This window comes from Parasteatoda tepidariorum, chromosome 8 (genome assembly GCF_043381705.1).
Source record: "Parasteatoda tepidariorum isolate YZ-2023 chromosome 8, CAS_Ptep_4.0, whole genome shotgun sequence".
NCBI lineage: Eukaryota > Metazoa > Arthropoda > Arachnida > Araneae > Theridiidae > Parasteatoda > Parasteatoda tepidariorum.
In genome coordinates this window covers 51,746,945-51,770,447 of record NC_092211.1, presented here as the reverse complement: position 1 = coordinate 51,770,447, position 23,503 = coordinate 51,746,945, and the positions used below count along the sequence as shown (strand labels likewise).

The 23,503-nt window shown below is 33.4% G+C and overlaps 2 protein-coding genes across 2 annotated transcripts in view; one reads left to right on the top strand and one right to left on the bottom strand.

The window, feature by feature from the left end:
• Positions 1-23,503, bottom strand: part of LOC107444215 (ras association domain-containing protein 8) — a 376,108-nt gene that overhangs the window by 161,106 nt on the left and 191,499 nt on the right. The window lies entirely within an intron of this gene.
• LOC107446971 (soluble guanylate cyclase 88E) overlaps positions 329-23,503 on the top strand; it is a 202,004-nt gene continuing 178,829 nt past the window's right edge. The window contains exon 1 of the mRNA XM_043047850.2: positions 329-984. Coding sequence (XP_042903784.1) covers positions 817-984 — 168 coding nt within the window. The 5' untranslated portion in view covers positions 329-816. The remainder of the gene's footprint in view (positions 985-23,503) is intronic.

Sequence of the window (23,503 nt, the reverse complement as noted above, 5' to 3'; positions counted from 1 at the left end):
AACACTCTAAAAAAAAAAAAAAAAAAAANAAAAAAAAAAAAAAAAAAAAAAGAGAATCTATATTCCCGCCATTTTGACGGTTCTAGTTAACAAGTGTGTGTGAATGGATATGGAGATGAGTCTCTTTTTTTTTCATATTGAACTTTTTTATTTATATTTTTTTTCCTTATTCATCGAGACGATGATGAGACAAAGAATTTACTTGAAGAAGCTGCTCTATCTCCACACTTATTCAGCGAAAGACGATGCTGCAACCCTTTTCTCAGATGAATTTTCCAGAATGGATGATTTATCGCCCTATCTGTTGCTATAGCAACGAAGCATCCCTACATTTTCCACGTTGTCTTTGGTTCAGTTGACACTGTGATCTGGTTGAGAATGGACCGGGTATAAACAAGTTATGGGAAAAGTAACTTCATCCTTCTTCAACCAGAAATGCATGTCTCTTATCTTCTCGTAATTTATCTTGGCTTTCTAAGAATTTAATTTATTTACCACGGGGACTCTATAATCTTTGTTTAAGAAAATGCTTTGAATGCGTTAACATTCTTTACTGTTTTTTTCATAAAAGTGCTACAAGTTGACTCAAAACATTTACCCTGAATTTTGTGAAACAATTTATTCAAAAATGCATGCTGATGTTATGAAAAAAATTCAGGAACGTGTTTTTAAATTACATTTTCCTCTGGTGATAATTATATTGCGATAAAAAATTATTTTGAAATTCATAATTTATTTAAAATCTGACGCATTACTGGACTGGAGTTATGCACTGAAATTTTACCTACACAATTCCTTATAACGAAAAATATAATCATGTATGGACTGATATTGGAAAATTTGAGTCAATATATTATTTCTGTTTATGGGGAAGCCAAATGGATTGAAATACGAAGATTAGCAAAAGTTGATCATGCTACTTTTAGCACACATCATGTCTATCCTGATAGTTTAATTCCAAGGTTAACATCCAAGGCTTGTAAAGTAAGTCATTTAAAAACTTTTATTTATGCTTAAAACTCACTTTGTCTTTTCTCTGTTCTAAGTTTTATCTTTTATAAAAATTACATTTTGTATGATTTAAAATTAAATTCCATCTTTTACGTTTTTCTAAAGGAAACATTTTAAAATTATCTTTCTGAGTTAGAATGAATTGCAAATAAGAATATTGAAATAATTTTTATATTTTTTATTCAAATTTTTTTTTTTTTAAAATTCAGTTAAAAATACAATTTTTTGAAGTAAAAAATCTGAAATCGTTCCCGCGAAACCGATTTTGAAACATTTTCACAAAAGGATTCGGAAAGTTATCACGAACTAGATTTGTAAACGTTTGTACGAACCCGATTTATAATTCTTTGCACAAACTTTATTTAAAATCGTTTGCACATATCCAACATTAAAACAATTTGGTATATTTTGAAAATATTCACTTTTGAAATTTTTGGTTAAATTATTAAATACAAGCTTTGAGTTAAAAATTTTTTACTTGCAAAAGCGTTAAGTATGCAAAATTTAAATGCTAATTTTTATGTAATTCTGGGTAAAAATGTCTATTTCGAGTTTGTTTATATATTTTATTGTTCAGTTTTGTTGATTTTCTTATATGAAATTTCTTTTCCAAAGTTCCTATTATTGTTTTCTTGTTGCTGCTAGATGCTAATCACTTATATTTATTTTATTACATTTTAAACAGTTGAATTTTTATGGTGCAATACAAATACCGTAGAAATATTTCAAGTGATCTTGAAAGCTTTAGATACATCAATTTCTGACGAGAAAACTATATAGTGGAAAGATTTGCGGTGGAAAATTAGTGCGGCTTTAAGTCTTAAGTCTTCGAGCGATTCCCTTGTCAGAAGAGAACTCTTCTCTAATTTATCATCTTTATCTTTTGAGCTTTTGTTTGGCTTTTTATTTTTTTTATTAAAACAGTTTTGCTAATTTTGATTCTTGTGACTGATAACAAAAAAATCTATTTCGTGAATGATACGGTAATTTTAGAGTAAATTATTTTTTTAAAAACTTTTATAACTGATATTTTTTAGAACAAAAATAAAACTTTGATTGCATTTCGAAAATTTGGCGCGTGGTGAAACTGTGTGGAAATAAAAAAAAGAATAAATGAATATAAATATCATGCTAGCGATCGTTTTGAGCTTGAAATCTCATGATTGAAATTTCGTCGTGCTCCAAAAGGAATTAATTTTTATGGCAAGCTCTTTTTCTTTTTGAATACAAAACGTAAACAGGTTTTAGCAGTAGTATTGTTTAGAAGATTTTTAAATGGCATGGTCTAAAAAAATTACATTTTGAATCGGAACATCAAAAATTTCATTTGGCAATAACACCGGTTTTCATATTTTTGATCTCGTCTTGTTTAATAGTGATTCCTTAGATTTAGACAATATTTTTTATTTTTTCTCGAAATTTTTCTTCCGCTATTTGTCTACTTTTTGACTTTATTTTTGTCAGAGATTTTAAAAATATAATGTTAAGGGGTGCTTTGATTACAAGACACATGTATAGTCTATAGAAGTGAGATAAAAGTCTCATATACTGCGTTTTGGAAAGAATAAAAGTATAATTAAAAATGTTATAGTTTCAATTATAATGTATTCCGTTTAATATAATTGTAATGTTTAAATTATAATGTCCGCAATCAGTGATGCTTGACATCGGTGTTCCACTGGGAACCATATCTTTACGATCAGTCCACTGCGGGACAAAAATATCTAAGAATTTCATGATAAGGAGGTAGTTTCATTATTACTTTGACTTTGAGTAAATGTTCACTGAGCACTATTTTTTTAAATTTTTATTCCTGATTCATATCCGTTTGATGATTTTTCTGAGAAATAATTTAAAAAGTACTTATATATAAGAAGTTTTTTGTACTGTCTAAGATTCCTGGAGTAACTTAAGAAATCTTTCTGCAAATCTTTTGCATTTCAGAAGATTATTTTATTAACACTGTTTCGAATTTGATTCTTTTATATCATCAGTTATTGAGCTTCGTTGGCTAAGGGAATAGATCGTTCGCCTTCAAGTAAAGAGATCCAGGTTTAAATCCCGGCTGTGGTTGGTTGATACGAATTCTGCTCCTGGTTTGCACCGACCACAGAGTTGACGTAAAATATCATCAGTAGTAGATGGATTTTTGATAAGAATCCCCTTGCCGTTGGGCTAACCGTGGGAGATTTTCGTGGTTTTCATCTCAATGTAACGAACAATGTAGCGAAAGGATCCTCTCCGGAGGCTAGGTTGCCCCAATGCTTGATCCAGAACTTCATTTGTCTTCTGGGTTGGGTTCAAAATTACAAAGCAATGGAGTTGACCATTAATAGTAGTAAATTCAGAATTGAGTAGGCTGTACAACGCCGGTTATAAAATAAAAATAAAATATGATCAATTTTTATATTTAGTGAAAATTGCTTTGTTTAATGCTGTGAATGCGTTGTAATGGTAAATTTACGAACCATTATTTTAATAAATTAATCACCATGCTTATTTTAAATTGAACTCTTTGTAAACATTTTTATACACAATTTCAAGCACTCTTTCATGGTCCTTTTTCATTGATTGTATTTCTGTTCTGATGTCTTTTTATTTTTAAATTCATTGTTGTTTATTGTAAGTGGTAATATAGGCTACCAAACTATTTTTCCAAACTATTAAATGAACTGTTGCTACTGTATAGCCTATAAAAGAGATGGCGAATATGTTTCAATTAGATTGTCAGTTAAACTGTGATACAGTATTTTTTTTTTTGTTCTTTCGCATTATTTCAGAAAAAAAAATCTTTAATTTATTTTCATTGTAACGTAAAATATAAAGCTGGTAAAAATTGTAGTACGCAATAAAATGAGTTAGAAATTTTAAATTTTTTATGGAAATCTTTTACAACGTGTACTTTACAGAGGTAGAGTGGGTACTATACGTGGATAGGGTACTTTTTTGAGTTTACGACTACCAATGCTCAAATTCGTAGCAATGTAATTTTGCACCCAATCCAGAAGACAAAGGAATTCCTGGATCAAGTAGTGTAAGAAATTCGCCTTCATGGAGGACTTTTTGAGGAAATAAACCCGCATTTGCATTACATGAAGAGGAAAATCACGAAAACCGAATACGGTTATCCTGGCAACGAGGGAACTCTAACTCACGATCCGTCTACTACTGAGGATGTTTTAAGTCAGCACTACGGTCGGTGAGAGTCGGGTGCGGAATTCGTAACGATCATCTATCGCTAGATTCGAACCTCGGAACCCTCATTTGAAGGCGAGCGCTCCATTCCCTGAGCCACCGCGGCTAAAGAATGTTATTGAATAAAAGTAATTTAATCGATATAAACTTGTCACGTGCTACCGAAATATCTGTTCCGGGCCATTAGTCGGCCCTCTCTGGTCTGTAGTAATCAATTGACTCTTTACATATATACTGAAACTTATTAACTGTACTTAAATCATTAAACTAAAAATCGTGAACTTTATAGTTTAAATTAAATATTTGAAATACTAAAAATGTTAATTATAAAACTTTCTACATTTTCATTTTTACTAATTCATGTTTTGAGTAGTATCAGAACATTTATTTTAGTTTCCTTCCACTCCATTATCGACAAACCAAACATTGAATTTTTGCTGCTGACTTTATCAGCATAATGAGAGGTAACTGAGTTGTGGTGGCTCTGGGGATAGAGCGTTTGCATTTTAATGAGGTGATCCGGGTTCGAATTCCAACGATGGCTGGTAGATACGAATTCCTCACACTGCTCGCACAGACCACTGTGCTGACGTGAAATATCCTCAGTGGTAGACGGGTCAAAGGTTGGAATCCCCTTGCCGTCAGACTAACATTGGGAGATTATCGTGGTCTTCCTCTCCATGTAACGCAAATGCTGGTTCGTTCCATCAAAAAGTCCTCCACGAAGGCATATGCAAGGCTTAACCCCGTCCCGCCTCCATTAGGAGGCATCCGGGGATACTGTTTACCCGAAGTACATGTACGTGACTGCTCAGCAAGAAGAGTGACGAAAAGGAATTGCTTGGCGACGAAAAAGTGGCAACACATCCCGCCGCTGGGTGGCCTCCTCAATTCAGCGCATCCACCCCGAGGCAAAACCCAGGAATGGGGTGCACGGGTGAGCTCAATCTCAAAATTTTTATGAATTTCTAATAAAATGTTATTGTCCTAAAGGTTTGGTGAAGGTGCTGTAGCCAACAGGCCAGTCTGGGCGTCGGCCGCGTAAAGCAGCAAGTTTATTGAAACAAGTGATTTACAACATACCACGAAGGCATATATCTCCTAATACTTGATCCAGAAGTTTCCTTGTCTTCTGGATTGGGTTCAGAATTACAAGGCTACGGAGTTGAACATCAGTAGTCGTAAACCCAACGACGGCTATAAAATAAAATGTGAGGTAGCTCAATCTAATAGATTTTTTTTGTCTTTACTAGTTTAAGAAAACATAAATATAAACATAGAACTTAACCGTAAACTCAAGTTTTACAATAATTAATCTCTAAAATAAATGCTTTTAAATTTGCAGAAGCAAAATTACATTGTCCAAGTAACATTGAAAAGTAGCTTAAGTAACCTTGATGAACCGTATCGTAAAGAAACTGATGTAAATAAAAGACATCGAGGAGGTTTTTCTAGTTTAGGCTGTGATTTAAAATGTTAAAACATTTCTTTATTTTTGTAGCTCCATTTGTTATAAGTTTTACTGTTTTAAAATAACAATTTTACGATATAAATCCTATAAGATTTCACAGAAAGCAATTATTTTTTATAAGTATTTATTTTATTTAGTATTTTAGTGTTTTTTTTTTATCTTTGGACATTTTTAATCAATACTCTGTTTTCCTGCAGAAAAAAGATCACCTTATGTGAAAAAAATTTGGTTTGTTTTGTCAAAAATTTTATTAATCCGAATTCATTTTAGTGCACTCTTAGAAAAATGCATCCAACCTTTTTTTTTTAGATTTTGTAACCGGCTTTGGACATGCGACCCTATTCCGGGTTCATGACTATCAATGTTCAACTCCGTATCCTCGTGATTCTAAATCCTCCCCAGAAGACAAGGGAACTCCTTGATAAGCCATTACGACACTCTAGCCTTCATGGGGGACTTTTTAAGGGAACTAACCCGCATTTAGATCAAACGGAGAGAAAAACTACGAAAACCTCCCATGGTTATCCCGACGGCAAGAGGACTCAAACCCATGATTCCGTCTACAACTAAGGATATTTTACATCAGCACTGTAGTTGATGCGAGTCGGTTGCAAATTTTGTATTGATCAGCCATCGCTGGACTCGAACCCTGGCCTCCTCATTGATAGGCGAATGCTGTATTCCCTTAGCCACCATGTCTCGCACTCAACGTTTAACCATACATATTCGATCATACGAAATAATTAAGTCTTTTAATAAATGCAGTATTACTAATTTGCACCAAAAATTTTCGACTTGTTTTTTCGTTTTTTTTTTTAAACCAGTTAACCTTTTTCAACTTTTCATGAATTGCAGCAAATTTAAACTTCTGGTTTATACTGATGCCAACGCTGATTTATAAGCGCCTAAGAAAGAAAGGAAATTCGAATGGATGTCCTAAAATACTTTTTACATTTTTCTCAGAAAATACAGATTTTACGATTGTTCATTACGTTAGTCAAAGTCTTCCTTCTTCCTAGGAGGACAATAAAAATAAAGAATAAAAAAACTTTCTCGAAAGTACTCTATATTTCTCTCTGAAATTTGCAAAGTTACGAGGCTTTAAAATCTGGAAACTGTAGCTTTCTTTGGAAAGAGAAGTCTCAACTTGAAACATTGTAAATTTATAACGGAAGAACCTATTTTCCATACGAGAATGCATCTGTGCACGCAAATTATACTTATCTACATGATGAAAAATAAAACTCGAACAGTTTGCTTGGTTTTCATTCTTTAAAAAAAAGAAATGTTTGAAGTTCCTAATACTCTAACTAAAAAAAATGGTTTTGTTATAGATCATGAACTAATCAACATTTTTATAATAAGCATTGCTGAAACAAATGTTGTGTTTATCAAATTAAACTAAACTGTGCTAAATTGCTCAACAATTTTCTCATTTTTTGTCAATGGCAATTTCTTACGTAGCTTAAAACTACATAATTTAAGAGGACGCCATACCGTGGGAGAAACTTTTCATCACAAATTCTGTTTCATTGACGTAAATAATTTAAAATTTATAGTATTGTGGAGTAACTACCACAACGAATATTAAACATCAATTCACTAGTATATAAGATATGCTAACTCGATTCAATCAAGAGGTACCTTTTGATAGATGAAGGCTCGCATGGTCGATAACTCAGACCCCACATTGGTGACCAGGACGTGATTTTAACACTCACTTCTCAAAAATCTTGACAGTAACGCCTACTTCGTTGGATGATCCACATTGAACAGTAGACTTGCTACTTGTGACTGCAACATTATCCTATCCTCCTCACGCTGTTGCTACTCAGTCTAGTCTCGATTAAACACAACGTCAGCCTGCATACACTCAACTGCTAATGGCAACACGGGAGCGACTACGACTGTGAAGTTAATATACCTCTCACTTTCAGCACTCAAAAACCTGGTGACTCTCTCTCCCGGTCTTTCACAAGTACAGCAACCAGTGGTATCCGTTCATCGAATTCTATCCCTGATAAAAATTCTGGTGGGGGAGTAAAATCCGCCCCCGCAGTATATAAAAGAAAAGTTCTGACAAACCTAGAGTAAACCATGGAGTTTCAAATACAGAAAAGAAATTATAAAAAAATATCAAAATGAAAACAAATTATGAAAGGATAACTTAGGAATACGCAATTGGAAAAGTTCTCTTCCAATAATTGATTTGCATTTTGATATTTTAAATTTTTTCTTCAACACCTGGAAAAAAAATTTCTGCAAATTTATTTTACAAATTTGTAGTTTCAACGTGGATTTTTCTTTAAAATGGTGTCCCAGAGCAGTAAACTATTCTGAAAGTTGCAGTAAAAAATGGAATTTTTTTCATGAAAATGTAATTTTAGTTTTAACGTTATGAGGGACGCGTTAATAAGATATATCTTGGTTTCAATATTACAATGGTCACTCAAGAAATTAATTTATCCAATTTTATTAATTTTTGCACGCTATTATAAAATTTTTTTATCCAAGGGTTACAAAAAAATAAATTTATAAATTTAGTTAAATAAAATAATAAAAAATATGAAACATTTACTAAAAAATAAATTTTAGTAAATGTTTCATATTTTTTATTATTTTATTTAATAATAGTCGAAAAAAATTTGAATTGTTAGGTATACAATTTTTAATATCATTTGAAAGCAAGTAATTTTACATGGCAAGATGCAAAATTTGAGCGAAATCGATTGAATGGTCCCCGAGAAATTAAATTTTAAGTATATGACTTTTTTTTAAATTCGATTTCTCAGAAACTATTCAAGCGATTTTGTTTCGCGAAGTCTACATATTTATCTATAGTTTCTATAGGTGTCATTTGTTCAACTAGTGCCGTACATTTTGCAATCGAGTAGTAGCATGTCCAAAACCTCAACAAAAAATGGATTTTTTTCCATTCCTGAAAAAAATGTATTAAGTTATGAAGAACACTCAAGAAATTTATTTTACCTACTTACATAGTGCATGATATACTTTTAAGAGATAAAAAAAAGACAAGTAGTATCTATTTTATAAGTGTGATTCTTTAAATTCATGCTGTGTACTTTTAACTCGAGTTGTTTCCTTTAAATATGGTAGTCAGAATATGTTTTTTTCCCTACGTGTCTCGAACTCTTAAGTTAGGTAAATCTCTTAAGTACGAAACTCTTAAGTTAAAACGAACTCTTAAGTTAGTTAACTAGGGTAAATTTACAAATTTATTTCACAAATTTGCACCACGTAACTTGTATATTTTAAGGCATAAATATTGCAGTTTCTACTTGTATCGTTCTATAAAATGGTGACCCAGAGCTGAAAGTTATTCCGAAAGTTGCAGTAAAAAATTGATTTATTTTTCATAAAAACGTATTTTAAATTATTTTATTGTGAGAAGAGTAGATATCGATAATGTCAACCTTCTTCTATGAAAAGGTACCTCTGGCATACAATCGAGTTAAAATGTGTTATATACTAGTGAATTGGAATTGTATTTTTATAGTGGTAGACACACTACAGTAATATATCTACAGTAACATAATGCAGTAATATATCCACCAGAATTATATCTGTGATAGAATTCGATGAACGGATACCACTAGTTGATTCATTGCTGTTTGTGAGAAGCCGGGAGAGCTGTATTAAGATCACCGGACAATTGACTTGCTACTTGTGACTGCAACATTATCCACCTTTTCACGCTGTTGCTACTCAGTCTCGATCACACATAACGCACAACGTATATACTCGACTACTAAAAGGCAACACAGGAGCGACTAAGACCATGAACTTAATACAGCTCTCATGATCAGCACTGAAAAGTACGGTGATCTTAATACAGCTCTCCCGGCTTTTCACAAAACAACAATGAGTCAACTAGTGGTATCCGTTCATCGAATTCTATCACAGATACAATTCTGGTGAGGGAGTACCGTAGTGTGTCTACCGCTACAAAAATACAATTCCAATTTACTGGTATATAAGACAATGTTAACTCGATTCTATGTTGGGGTACCTTTTGATAGATGAAGGATGACATTGTCAATAACAACTCGCCCCACAGTTATGAGGGAAGCATAAGGTTAATATATTTTGATTTTAATATTATAATGGTCATTCACAAGAAGTTAATATCACCAATTTGAATCGAGTAACGTATATTTTCTGGACATAAATATTTTCTACTTGTGTCATTCTTAAAATGAATGATGGTAAACTTGGAAAAGCAGATTCCATATAAAAATGAGGAATGTGGATTTTTTTACGAATCTCAGCAATCAAAAAATAGAAAGAAAAACATAGACCTTAAATGGCTTTAACATATAAATTTATTGTTTCTAATTAGCAATATCTTGTATTTCAAACAAACTGCCCTGTTAATGAATTCAATTTTTTTTCCTGAGTAAAACCGCGTTGAAAATAAATATTATTTTGTGCTTATGCTTTTTCAGTATAAAGATGTCTAGGTTGACGTCACTTCATTTATCTGTCCACTGGCAATCGATCAATGTTCAATCAGTTACAGATAGCAACCAATCGGAATACGTTTCTATTGGGATTAGGGATATGAATCGTCCAATGTAAATGGTGCTAGCGACAATTGATTGATTTATTACACTCAGTGGTACAGTTCAGTCTCTAGCTTAGACATCTCGATATTTGTATTGCTATTAGCTTAATACTAGTTCTTCGTAAGGGTGAAAATATGCAGTAAGCCGGTAATGATCAAAACTATTAAATCATGCACTAAATTGAACTGACACGATTAAGTTAAAAAAAACTCCAGTTTTTTCTTTTTAAATTTATAATTACTTGTTACTCTCCTTGATGGCTTAAAGTTATTATATTAAGCAAAATAGGTTTTAAGAAATTCATTTTATCAAAATAAAGATTAATAGTATTCAGTATCATTTGGCTTAATGCTCCAGCCCTTATCCCATTCAGCGGGTTGTAAAAACTAATTTCCACTGTACCTATACAGTTCCCGCGCTATGGATTTCAAATTATTAGCCAGTAAATTAGCCAAATATCATAAGTATTTTACCTTATTTCATAACCGTTGTTGAACAGCCGATCTACTTTTTTGGGTTTACGATTGCTAATGTTAAACTCAGTAGCCTTGTAATTTTGAACTCAATTCAGAAGACAAGGGAAGTCCTGGATCAAGTACTGGGAGACACGTCAGCACTGTGGTCGGCGCAAGCCGGATGCGGATTCCATTCGACCTGCCACCACTGGAGATTTGAACCCGGTTCACCTCATTGGAAAGCGAACGCTCTATCCCTGAGCAATTTTCCAAAGTTTTCGCCAAATACAAAACTTAAAAATTTTTCACATATTTTTTCTTACCATTGGGAAAAAATCATTCTCCAATACTTTAGCCAAAACAAAGTTTTATTCGAAATTATTACGATTTTATCGCATTTGGCGAGGTGGCGCATGATTTATCGCGGGACCTGCCTATTGTAGATATCGTGGTTCTTATATCAGTATATACAGTACTTATTAAAACAGCTCCAATTTGAATAGTATCAGTTATATCTATTACCAAAACTTTCCTGTTTTTCGGATTATTTTTTTAAAATTGAATACAACAAAGAGCTCTTCCGCAATTTTTTAATTGTAGGCGTACATTCAAAATGTTGAGTGTTAAGTCTGAAATATTAATCGTACATCTTATATATTTGGCAAAACTAATGGCAATTTTTTCATAAAAAACGACATGGCTTAGAAGAGATAAATTAAGTTTGCATATATGAACAAATCAAAGAAATATATGGTTAAATCTTATTTTGCTCCCTGCATGAAAAGATTACATTTATGATTCAAATTATGCATTGACAAAGACAAATAAGAGCTCCCTTGGCATCAGTCTAAGCAAGAGAGGTTTTCGTCATTTTTACCATAATTAAAAAATTCTTAACAAGCGTGAATGTAAGTTGGTTCATTAAATAGGTTTTCTCTTGTCTTCTGGATTCAAAGCTAAGATGTTGGAAGCGAAAAAAGCTAGATACCCATTGAGTGGATTGGCTGTTCAACGCCGGAAATTCTTAATCTGAATTATGAAGTTAATGTGAGTTGCGCAACTATACTCAGTTGCAAGTTGAGAAAAAACTTATCCTTATGGAGAGAGCCCGTTGGCATCTAAAATGCACGCCAAATGTATGCCAGGCTCTCAGATCGAAAGTATATCAACAACGCTACAGTTACACAGTCTTTGGTTTGTTTCCCGTAAAATTAGAAAGTTCTACTATTTTAAATACTACTTTCTGTTTGCATTTAAAAAACGGATGAATGAATGATAAATATTGTTTCTTGCGAACGATTTTCTTCTACGGCAAGAAAGTAAAAATGCGTCGAGTTTGATTTGTTAAATCTCGAATCTGTCTCGAATTTGATTTGTTAAAGGCATGCCAGCAAAAGACGCTCCATTTTTAGAGATCCAATCAAATCCAATGCTCTTGATACGTCATATAGTTGTTTCTTTTTCAAGAACGAATATTCTCCTTATTTCACGAAATGTGTCGCCAAGTCTAGGATTCCAGTAAGATTACGAAATTATAACCTATTTTTTAATAATTCTATGATATATATCGTAAAAGATAACACGAATGAAATTTCTGTATAACGTGTTTAACCTTTGAAAGCTTTTATATTGTTTTGAATGCGTATTTGTATAATTTGATAAAGAAATAAAACGGAGCTTTTTGCAGTTGCTGATGATTACCTAAATCCTATACCACAATGGTCTATTGCAACGGAGTATAATCATAAATGCGTAGTTTACCACGACAGAAAAAATACCTTAACAGTGTCATAAGCATTTTTTCTCTTCATGAAATCGCTGATTTTTAATTAAAAAAAATTAAAATTATTTGTGTTTTAACAGCTATAGAAAATTTTTTTACACTAAAATTAATAAAAACACTTTTATTCATTCTTGGACATACTCTTATTTTATTTTATAACTGTCGTCGAGCAGCCGACTCAATTTTTTTTGGGTTTACGACTACTAATGCTCAACTCCGTAGCTTTGTAATTTTGAACCCAATCCAGGAGACAAGGGAACTTCTGGATCAGGTATTGGGAGAAATTTGCCTTCGTGGAGGACTTTTTGGATGGAACTTAACCATATTTACGATACGTGGAGAGGAAAACTGCGAAAACCTCCAGCGGTTAGCCTACCGGCAAAGGTACTCTAACCCAGTGTTTCCCAAAGTGTGGTACGCGTACCCCCAGGGGTATGAGAGCAATTTAGCGGGGTACGCACTCTTATGCGAAATATCTTGCAACAAACGAAAATTTCAAAAAATTTCATTTAACAAAGCTAGCCATGAAAATTTACGATTACATATTGTTTTATTAGCTATTTTGTGCAGAGTAAACAGTTAATAATTAGTGGTGTCAACAGCCAGTTGTGATTTTTAACTTTTGTGCAATTTTTTTATAGTAAAAAATACATACATTTTTTTTTATTAGTGGTACACAGCGTTACGAAAAATTTGGAAAGGGTACACAAAAGTCATAAGTTTGGGAAACACTGCTCTAACCCATGATTCGTCTACCACTGAGGATATTTTACGTCAGCACTGTGGTTGGTGCGAGCCGGGTGCGGAATTTGAATCAACCAGCTATCGCTGGAATCGAACCCGGGTCACCTCATTGTTAGGCGAGCTCTCTATCCCCTGAGCCACCACGGGTCAGACATACTCTTAGAAGTAACAATATGACATAACATTTTGATCACTATTAGCGTGATTTAAAAGAATTCTTTTTTGAATCAATAATTATCAAAATCTCGCCAAATGAGTGATAAATACCGGTACAGCTTCTACCACGTGAATGTTGAGATAATGTTACATCTGAATCGTTTTTGGACGATTTTCAGACAAATGGGACTACATTTAACTTGAGGCCAGTTTGTCCAACACCTCCTAGAAAGGAACAGGCCTCAGCACGGGTTACCATAAATATCCTTTAGTAGTCCAAACGTAATGACATATTTCGTATTTTCTACCACTGCGCAGCTTAGTACCCCGAACGTAATGACATCTTTCTTATTTTTCATCTACTGCGCAGTTAACTTCGTCACATCGGACTACTAAATTGATCCATGCTGAGGCCTTCCTACTTCTAGGAGGTGTTGGTTTGTCCCTAATTGAATTTGCTAAAATTTTATTTCATGAATATAAGCTTAAATATACGTATGTTTATTTTAGTTTTTCAAACAAATTCGTTGAAAAGTATTAAAAATTTTCAAACAGCAGATGCTATGCAGAAAATCATTAAAAATCTTCTTTTTTTAAAAGATTTAATGCTAAGTAATATATGCCTAAACATTTTAGTTGTCATGTCTCATCAAATATGCTAGAAATATAAAGATTGAGAGAAGTAATAAAAACGAGGAACGTACAAAGTTCAAAACTTATTTACTCAAATTTATTAAAATGTAAATTAACTTGTTCTTCCACTAAGCTCTAAATTTAAATACTTATCTGCTTTCTATGTTTCTTTTTACTTCTAAAAATTTCAATTGTAAGTGAATTGTTTTTAGCATTAATTTTTTTAAAAGTTAACGGAGGCATAATCCAGTTATTTAAGATTAAATTCAAATTGTGTCATATATTTGTCATTTTTTTAGATATATTTTATTCCATGTATATTTTTACAGAAATCTTTATTTGCCTTGCCTTTTTTATTCGAAATTGATATTTGAGATTGATAGCCACGCTCCGAATTTCTTTAACTTTGATATGATATGATATATATATATGTATATATATATATATATATATATATATATATATGTATATATATATATATATATATATATATATATATATATATATATATATATATATATNGGACCCATTCATACATACATTCTATATATATATAAATAAGGAAAGCAAAATATCATATCAGAGTTAAAGAAATTCAACGTGTGACGATAAATACCATTTATGACCATATAAACCATTTATGGCCAAGGATACGACTTTATCCACACACACGTCGCAGCCCGTTTTACAAGACCCATTCATACTTCATTAACTCATCTACAGATCGTAATTTTGATCTAAGCCAGAGAACGAACAGTACCCTCAGAGGTACTGATTCATTGTGGGAACTTGGAGGACTTTGCTTTGTGACCCTTACAGATTTAACGTGCACTACTCACCATTTAATATACGTGGATTCTTCGGCGGTGGGATTCGAGTTCACGATCTCACGAACACGAGCCCTATGACATATCAACTAGGCTATCCCAACTTTTATTTGTTTTAAAAATTTTACAATGGTTAGGGTTGAGCAGTGATGACTCAGGGGATAGGGGATTTGCCTTCCAATGAGGTGAACCGGGTTCAAATCCCATCGATGGCTAGTTGAACCGAATTCCGCATCCGTCTTACACTGAAGGCATGCAGTACTGGAGTAAAAATATAATCAGTGGTAGACGGAGCATGGGTTAGAGTCGCTTGCCGTCAGGCTAACCATGGGAGGTTTTCGTTGTTATCCTTGCAACGCAAATGCGGGTAAGTTCCATCTAAAAGTCGTCTATAAAGGCAAATTTCTCCTAATATTTGATTCGGGGGATCCCTTGTCTTCTGGATTGGGTTCAAAATTACAATATAACGGAGTTGAACATTAGTAGTCGTAAAACCAAAAAATTGGGTCGACTGTTCAACGACGGTTATAAAATAAAATGGCTTGGATTGCTTTGAACTGAATTATTATGGCTCGGAGTCTTCAAAACTCCTTGGCCATGTGTTGGTTGTACAATAGCTGTTTGCTAAACACAATATCTTTTATTTTCCTATGTATTTTAATAATATTAATTTCCTTTACAAATGTAAATAGCCAAAAAAAAAATGTATTTACTCTGCTATAAGATAACATAAAATAACAAAACATAAAATATTTCAAAATCATAATGTAGTTAAAGTTGGAAATATAAAGTAAAACTAATTATTTACAAATAATTAGTTATTAATCAATACGCAGAACAAAGACATTCAATGTTTTGAAGTTTAATTAAGTTCTGAAAGTTATCTGAAATTAAAAAGAAAGATAATTAATTTACAATATCTCAGAGAAATGAACGGGATTCAGCAGACAAGTCGTTTAATTTGAAGCAGTTTCTAACTTTAGTAATTTTGCAATTCAAAATAGCTATGAAATTGAAATTTAACGCAGTTAATCTTTAGTTCCACTAATCTAGAACAAAAGGTTATTATCTTCCCTAATTACTTTAAAATTCCAAACGTTCTGTCAATATTTCTGGAAAACATATTGATATTTTGAAATCCTAACAAAGGATAGATTTGTTGTCAGAATATACAAAGGATACTCAATTTATTATAAATACTCTGCATAAATATTGTAAATAGTTTTTAAAAAAAATCACATATTTAGTAATTTATACAACTTAGGATTACGGTAGAACATTCTTAATGTTTTTTTTCTTTAAAATAGACTTTTTTTCCTTGTAAATTTATAGTTTAATTGTTAAATTAAAATATACACAGTCCAGTCACATTAATGTGACCACCTGTCAAAAACCAGAATAACCACCTTCAACAGAGCGGACCGCTACGAGACGTGCAGGAAGAGAGTCAATTAGGTTTCTGAAAGTGTTCACTGGGATGTTGAGCCATGCCGATTCCAGTGCCGTGATCAGCTGCCCTAGATTACGCTGTTGAGGATCCATGGCGCGAACAACCCGATCGAGGTGGTCCCACAGATTCTCGATTGGGTTTAAATCCGGTGAGTTTGCTGGCCAGGGGAGTACAGTAAATTCATCCTGGTGCTCTTCGAACCACGCACATACACTGCGAGCTGTATCACACCTCGCATTGTCCTGGTGGTAGATGCCATCATTCTGAGGGAAAATCATTTGCATGTATGGGTGGACATGGTCCGCAAGGACAGATACGTACTTGTACTGATCCATCGTGCCTTCCACAATGATGAGTGCACCCAGTGAATGTCAGGAAAACATTCCCCAAACCATAACGTTCCCTCTTCCAGCCAGCAGCCTTCCGGCAATTGTTGCAGCGTGTATGCTTTCAGACGTTTCACGACGTATACGCCAACGTCCATCTGTCCCATGGAGCATAAAATGTGATTCATCCGAAAAAGCCACCTGTTGCCACTCTGTGGACGTCTAGTTGCGGTACTGGCGTGCGAATTCCAGCCTTTGTCACCGATGAACAGCAGTCAGCATAGGTGCATTAGCCAGGCGTCTGCTGCGGATGCCCATGCGCAGCAACCTTCGCTGAACAGTTGCTGAGGATACACTCTTGGTAGTCCCCTTGGTTCATCTGGACGGTCAGTTGCTCATCAGTTGCACGTCTATTCGTCTGAACGCATCTCCGTAGCCTTCGTTCGCCTCTGCCATCTTTGGCCCGTGGTGCACCACATGTGCTACGCCGCTTGTTTTGTATAGGGCCATTTTGCCATGCACGGTATACTTTTGCCACGGCGGCGCAAACAGTTCACAAAATCAGTCGTTTCCGAAAATGCTTCCACCCTTGGCCCGAAAGTCAATAATCATGCCCTTTTTGACGTCGGATAAATCGCTACATTTCTGCATTGCGCCAACGACAGAAATGCTTTTCGATGCCCTAGGACATCCAATATATACACTACACTGTAATGTGCTGCCACCTATACTCTGTGATTGGTTATTTCACGTTAACGTCGAAAGTAGGTGGTCACATTAATGTGACTGGACTGTGTATATATGTTATGCTATATTATTTACATGATTTGATTTTTATTTTACTCACTAACTCTCGACTTTGTGTTATTGTGGCGAAAGAAGTGCCATTAGTGGCAGTTTGGGTTCATGCGTTCGTGGTGTTTTCCCCATATTCGAACGGCGCCATCTGCCTGGTGTAATTGAAAACAGGATTCAGCAGACCTCATGACCCTTTTCTAGTCATCTATTGCTGCTTGTTTTTGTATGCCTGTTTTAGGCAGAGAGGTGCGATTGTTCTTGTTTTCCAGTGGCGCCATCTATGGCCAAGAATTCGACTTCTGCCACACCCATACGTCACACCCGTTTGTAGGGCGGACCCATTCATACATACATTCAGGTCAAATTACGATCCACAGATCGTAATTTTGACCTGAATCGGAGAACGAGTCATCTATTGTCCAATCCTTATGCTACTTTGCAAACTGGAGACGTCTGCTCCTGTTCAAGGCTAACAGCAGAGGCTTTCGAGCAGGTCGTCGGCTGCCATAGCCTATACAGTGTAATGTGCCGAACACAGTTCTTTCAGAGGCGTTCACAGTTGCACCTTTAATAAGATTCCCCGCTATTTGCCGTATTGTTGTTCTTCTGTTGGACCGAACAACTTTGGCAAGTCTCTTTTCAGCTCGAACACTCAGTAGCCTGTGACGACCATAAGCCTGATGCTGAGACCCGGTTTTCTGCTTGGTAGTCCCCTTTCTGTACACATTAATAACTGCTGCTCACGAACGCTTCACATGAGCAGTCGTTTTGCTGATACTGATCGCGACGCCTTGAGCGCCTGCAATCATCCCGTATTCAAACTCAGTTAAGTCACGTTTTTTTACCCATATCTCCGAGCATAACACAGTGCAATTGATGGTTCACTGAACTGTATTAAACATTTGTGTCCCCGAGGTTACTTGCGGCCTTTTTCACATTCATCTTTAACTTGAACTTTGTGGTGTTACATTTGCCAATGTAACACCACAGGCAAATGTATCTATTATAAAACCATATTTTATTGTTAGTTTTACTAAATTCATTGCCAAAGCATTTCGGAAAAAATCACCGAGGATTTTGGTGAGCTAGAAACATGGTACACTTTTTTCATATTTTGTAGTTTTGACCATATTTTCTTCTTTATGTGATTAACTTTTACTATCATGAGTTGGCTGCAAGCAATAGCGTCATATCAAATGATGCTGAATGCAGTTAATCTCTATTTTTCTGGGAATAATTAAATAACGTAATTGCTTAATTAAATAACGTAAAGCCACAGGGTGGGGTGACCAATAAAAAATTGAATTATTTTAGTTTTATTTATTATGCCGGTATATGCCTTTTTGCTTTTGTTTGATTTCCTAGTGTTCTTCAGTACTGATTTATTATTTTCTTTTTTTTTTTAATCATCCTGTACGAGGATGAGGTATTTAGCTAGCAAGTAAATAAAAAAAAACTTTGAAGTTAAACACTTCTATAACGGTTGGCGATTTTAAAAATTTAACATTGTGGGCGAATTATTTATATGAATCAAACTGGAAGCTGAAAATTATCTTACTCCGTAGTAAAACTACTTAATTTAGAATAAAAATAAAAATGATTTTTAAGTTCGCAATGACAAACGTTATAAGAAGAGGGAAGCCATTAATCTGAGAGCCAAAGCTCTCTACTCTGTGAATTTTTTAAACAAATCGTTTAATTTTTGACTGTTGGTGACTTCAGAAAAATATGGTCATTAATCTGAAAATTTATTTAGCTATTCATACATTTCACTATTATAGAACGAAACGTCATTTTATTTCAAAGACACTTTAGCTTCTTATTCAGGGAGGGTGTTACGCAATCACTGCCTTTAATGCATATTTCTGGAATGGAAATGATGAAGTTAAAAAAGTATGCACATTAAGGGTGAAACGTGCTTAAAAGCGAGGAAAAGACAAAAACTTTATTTACAAATCTGATGAGTTATAGTAAATGCAAATAAAAATGTCGAAATTTGCCAAATTTCCGTATAAAAAAAATTACACCAAAGTATTAGTCGACTTTTCAAACCCCCAAAATTTTACAAAAAACAGAAGGTCGAATTATACGCCGGTAACAAAGTCGGACATTTCTTTGAACATTCTGACATTCTTTGAACAAAGTCGGACATTTCTTTTCGTGAAATATCGATGCATCATAAACATTGAGATAGATATGAATAACTCTGTATCTACCTTTACAAATTACCCTTTATAAGACCTATTTTTAATATGTTATATGCAATAGATTTTGCATTCATCACCATTTATTCTTTACTCATGTTTTTTTTAGAAGCAATACATTGAAGGGGGCCGGGATAGTCTGGTTGTCAGGGTGCTGGGATTACGTTCGTAAGAACGGGAGTTCGAATCTAGCGGGCCGAAGATTCCTGTTGTAGTAAGTGGTGACCGGTGCACGTTAAATCTGTCGGGTCTCGAAGTCCTCCATGTTCCCATAACAAATTATACACCTGGGGCTACTAAATTGGAGATTGATCGTTCTCTGGTTCACTTCAAAATTACGAATGAATGGATGTATGAATGGGTCCGCCCAATAAATGAGTGTGAATTATGGGCGTGGCAGAAGTCGAATTCTTAGCAATAGATGGCGCCAATGGGAAACAGGAACAATCGCACCCCTTGCTTTAAAGGCCAATGGCAACAACAACAATTCTTTAAATAACTTTAAAAAAAATTAAGAATATAAAAGAATAAGATAATTTATTCAAGAGTATTTAAAAAAATATAATAAAATGATAACTAACATATCATCAAGCTAAAAATTTAAAGATTACAGAATATTTTTGTCGGATTCATTAGCGTTAGTAGTTTTGTCATAGTGATCCTACTCTGCAATGAATTATACTTCATCCTCATCTGCTGAATCTCACAAAAAAATTTTTCCACCCGCATCCAAAGAATTCGAAATTCCACACTTTTTTAAAACGTTTTACAATAACATTTGAATTCGCATTATACCATGACGCATGACACCTACAGGAATGATAATCGACTTACCGACAGCGTTCGACTTAAGCACATGGAATACCAGAAATTTGCTATCTCGCTGTCAAAAATATTTGGTGAAAAATATATAGCGAGATATATGATAACTATTTCTATTAAGTATCTTTAATTTCCCTTTTTTTAAGACAATTCGACATATTTTGAATTTTTATTTCCGCCTTTTCATAAACTAATTCATCAAATTTCGATTGTATTTTTCCTTGTTTGAAAACTAATTTGCGATCGATAATTTTTAAGTTTTTGACATTTATTTTGAGAGGGATTCTAAAAAATGTATGTTAAGGGTGATGTAAAATATTTAAGTGAATATCAATATTTCTGCATAATATATTGTTCGTTGGAATTGTAAAACAGGTTAATTTTGGATTCAACGAAAAATGTCTAAAAACGAGAATTTTTAAGCGACATGATAATAAATTCCACATATTATGCACTTTGTTTTTAATTTTTTATTGTTATTATTTAATATCATTGTTTATTTCCACGAAATATTACTTTAAGTGGGTTGATATTTCTAAAGAAATACAATTTGAAAATACCTAATGCTTCTTATTAAATTTATTACAGATCACGTGTAACATTCATACCATAATTTTTTTCCTTTATTATTTAAAATACATAATCTACAAAGCACAATATAAATTTTGTACCTTTTATTTTGCAAGTTGAGATTTTAATAGAAAAGAGATTATAGTACCAAATTATCTCTTAACTATTCTTACATTGCTATCCGAAATATTCTTAAATTGCTGACAAGGAAATAAAGAATTCGCTTGAATTAATCGAATACTTTTTAAAACCGCAGTTCTTATTCTTTCCGATATAAATGAGTACTTAAAGAATTATGTTTGGATCCCTTTATACAACGGCTCAAAAACGATAGGGCTGGCAGTTAAGAAAAATTTATCATTCTGTTCTTTTCCTTGAAATGTAATCCGCAAATCTTTGCGACATCGTTTGATATTTAAGCTTTTAATTCCTATTTGTTTCGAAGAAAGTAAATTTCGGAAACTTAAGAGGTTTACGTTAATAATTCCTCTTTGGTAGCGCGTTTGATCAATTCATATAATTAAAAAAGCCTGTAAATATATAATATAAAAAGATAACCAAAAATAAATAAACAAAACATTCTAAATCTAAATAAAATCTTGAATTAAATGATCGTTTGTGACATTTTAAACGTTTCTTTTGAAAGTAGTGGGTTATTTCGGATTTTTAGTATAAAATAAAACTAAATTTTTTCTATACATGAAATGAACTTTAGACAGTCAAATAGCTCCCATTATGTTTGACTACTTTTTGTCACCTTTGTATTAACTTCATAATCCTGAGCTCTTAGAACATTTGATCCTTATCAGCAAAATACTCAATCGAATGCGATTTGAGGTCATCAGTGCTACTGAAATTACTTTCGATTAACTTCATATTCCTGCGCTCATAGAACATTTGATCCTTATCAGCAAAATACTCAATCGAATGCAATTTGAGGTCATCGTTGTTACTGAAATTACTTTCTATGAACTTCATAATCCTGAGCTCATAGAACATTTGATCCTTATCAGCAAAATACTCAATAGAATGCAATTTGAGGTCATCCTTGTTACTGAAAGTACTTTCGATTAACTTCATAATCCTGCTCTCATAGAACATTTGATCCTCATCAACGAAAAACTCAACCAAATGCGAATTGTTGAATTGCATCGTTGTTACTGAAATTTTAACCATATAAAAATTTCGAAATGAATGCTAATTCGTTGGGGCAAAGGGGAAGCTATATGGCATAACAAATTGCAAGAGAATCGTGTTATAGACAATGTGAGGCCTCACACATCTTTAACAATAAATATGACAAAATTATTTAATCTTGGCTGTGAAGTGTAATCGCATCTCTCATAAGTCCCAACCTTGCACCATCAAATTATGCTTTTATTTCGAGGTTTACAAAGCTTTTTTAACGGTAAAACTTCATTTACAACAATGACCTCAAATCACATTGATGGTTGATTTTTTTTGTTAATGAGAAACGGTATATATTAAAAGTAAAATAAGTAAAATATTTTAATAAAAGTAGATAAAATATTTAGTTATAGATCGAGAATTTTTTTGGGGGCCATAAAATTTTCAAAGGGAAGGATTGTTGAAAAAATAACATAACGATATTGAAAAAATAACACAGAAACATGAGGTCTCAAGCACTATCTTGAGACAATGCAGGAAATAGAAAATTATGCATAATATACAAGGATACTACTAAAACATTATGTATTTATTTTTATTGCATTTCCACACATGTTGCACATTTACGACCAATGCTACTATATATGGTATATGTGAGAAAGTGCGTTATTCCATGCAATGACGATGTAAACTGTAAAGAATTTCGGATTACTGTAAGAGATACCGACTTTAGGGATGCAAGTACTTTTTATAGTAACACCTATATTTTACCGTAAAATTTTACCAAACGAAGAATCTGATACATCGTAATTTTTATATATACCGTAATATTTACTGTAAAATCTCAGAATCATTGTAAATAAATTAATATTGCTGTAAACATTATGGTATAACATTTCACGGTAAAAATTTATTTAACTGTAAAATTGATTTTACAGAAGTGGCAATTAGGGTGCCATTACTTTTTACCGTAATTTGATTCGGAATTTTTTACAATGCATGGATAACTCTGGACGCTTGGTCAAAATTTCGAGCGTCTTCTGTAGTAGTCAAAACCAACCGCAGTGCTGATGTACAAATATCCTCAGTGGTCTACCGAACATGGGTTAGAGTCCCCTTGCCGTTAGGCTAACCCTGGGAAGATTTTGTGGTTTTCCTCTCCATGCAGCGAAAATGCGGGTTATTTCCATCAAAAAGACCCCAAATTTCTCCCAATACTTGATCCAGAAGTTCTCTTGTCTTCTGGATTATGTTCAAAATTGCAAGGCTATATAGTTGTATATTAGTAGTTGTAAATCCAAAAAAAAATTGAGTCGGCTGTTCAACGAGGGTTATAAAATAAAA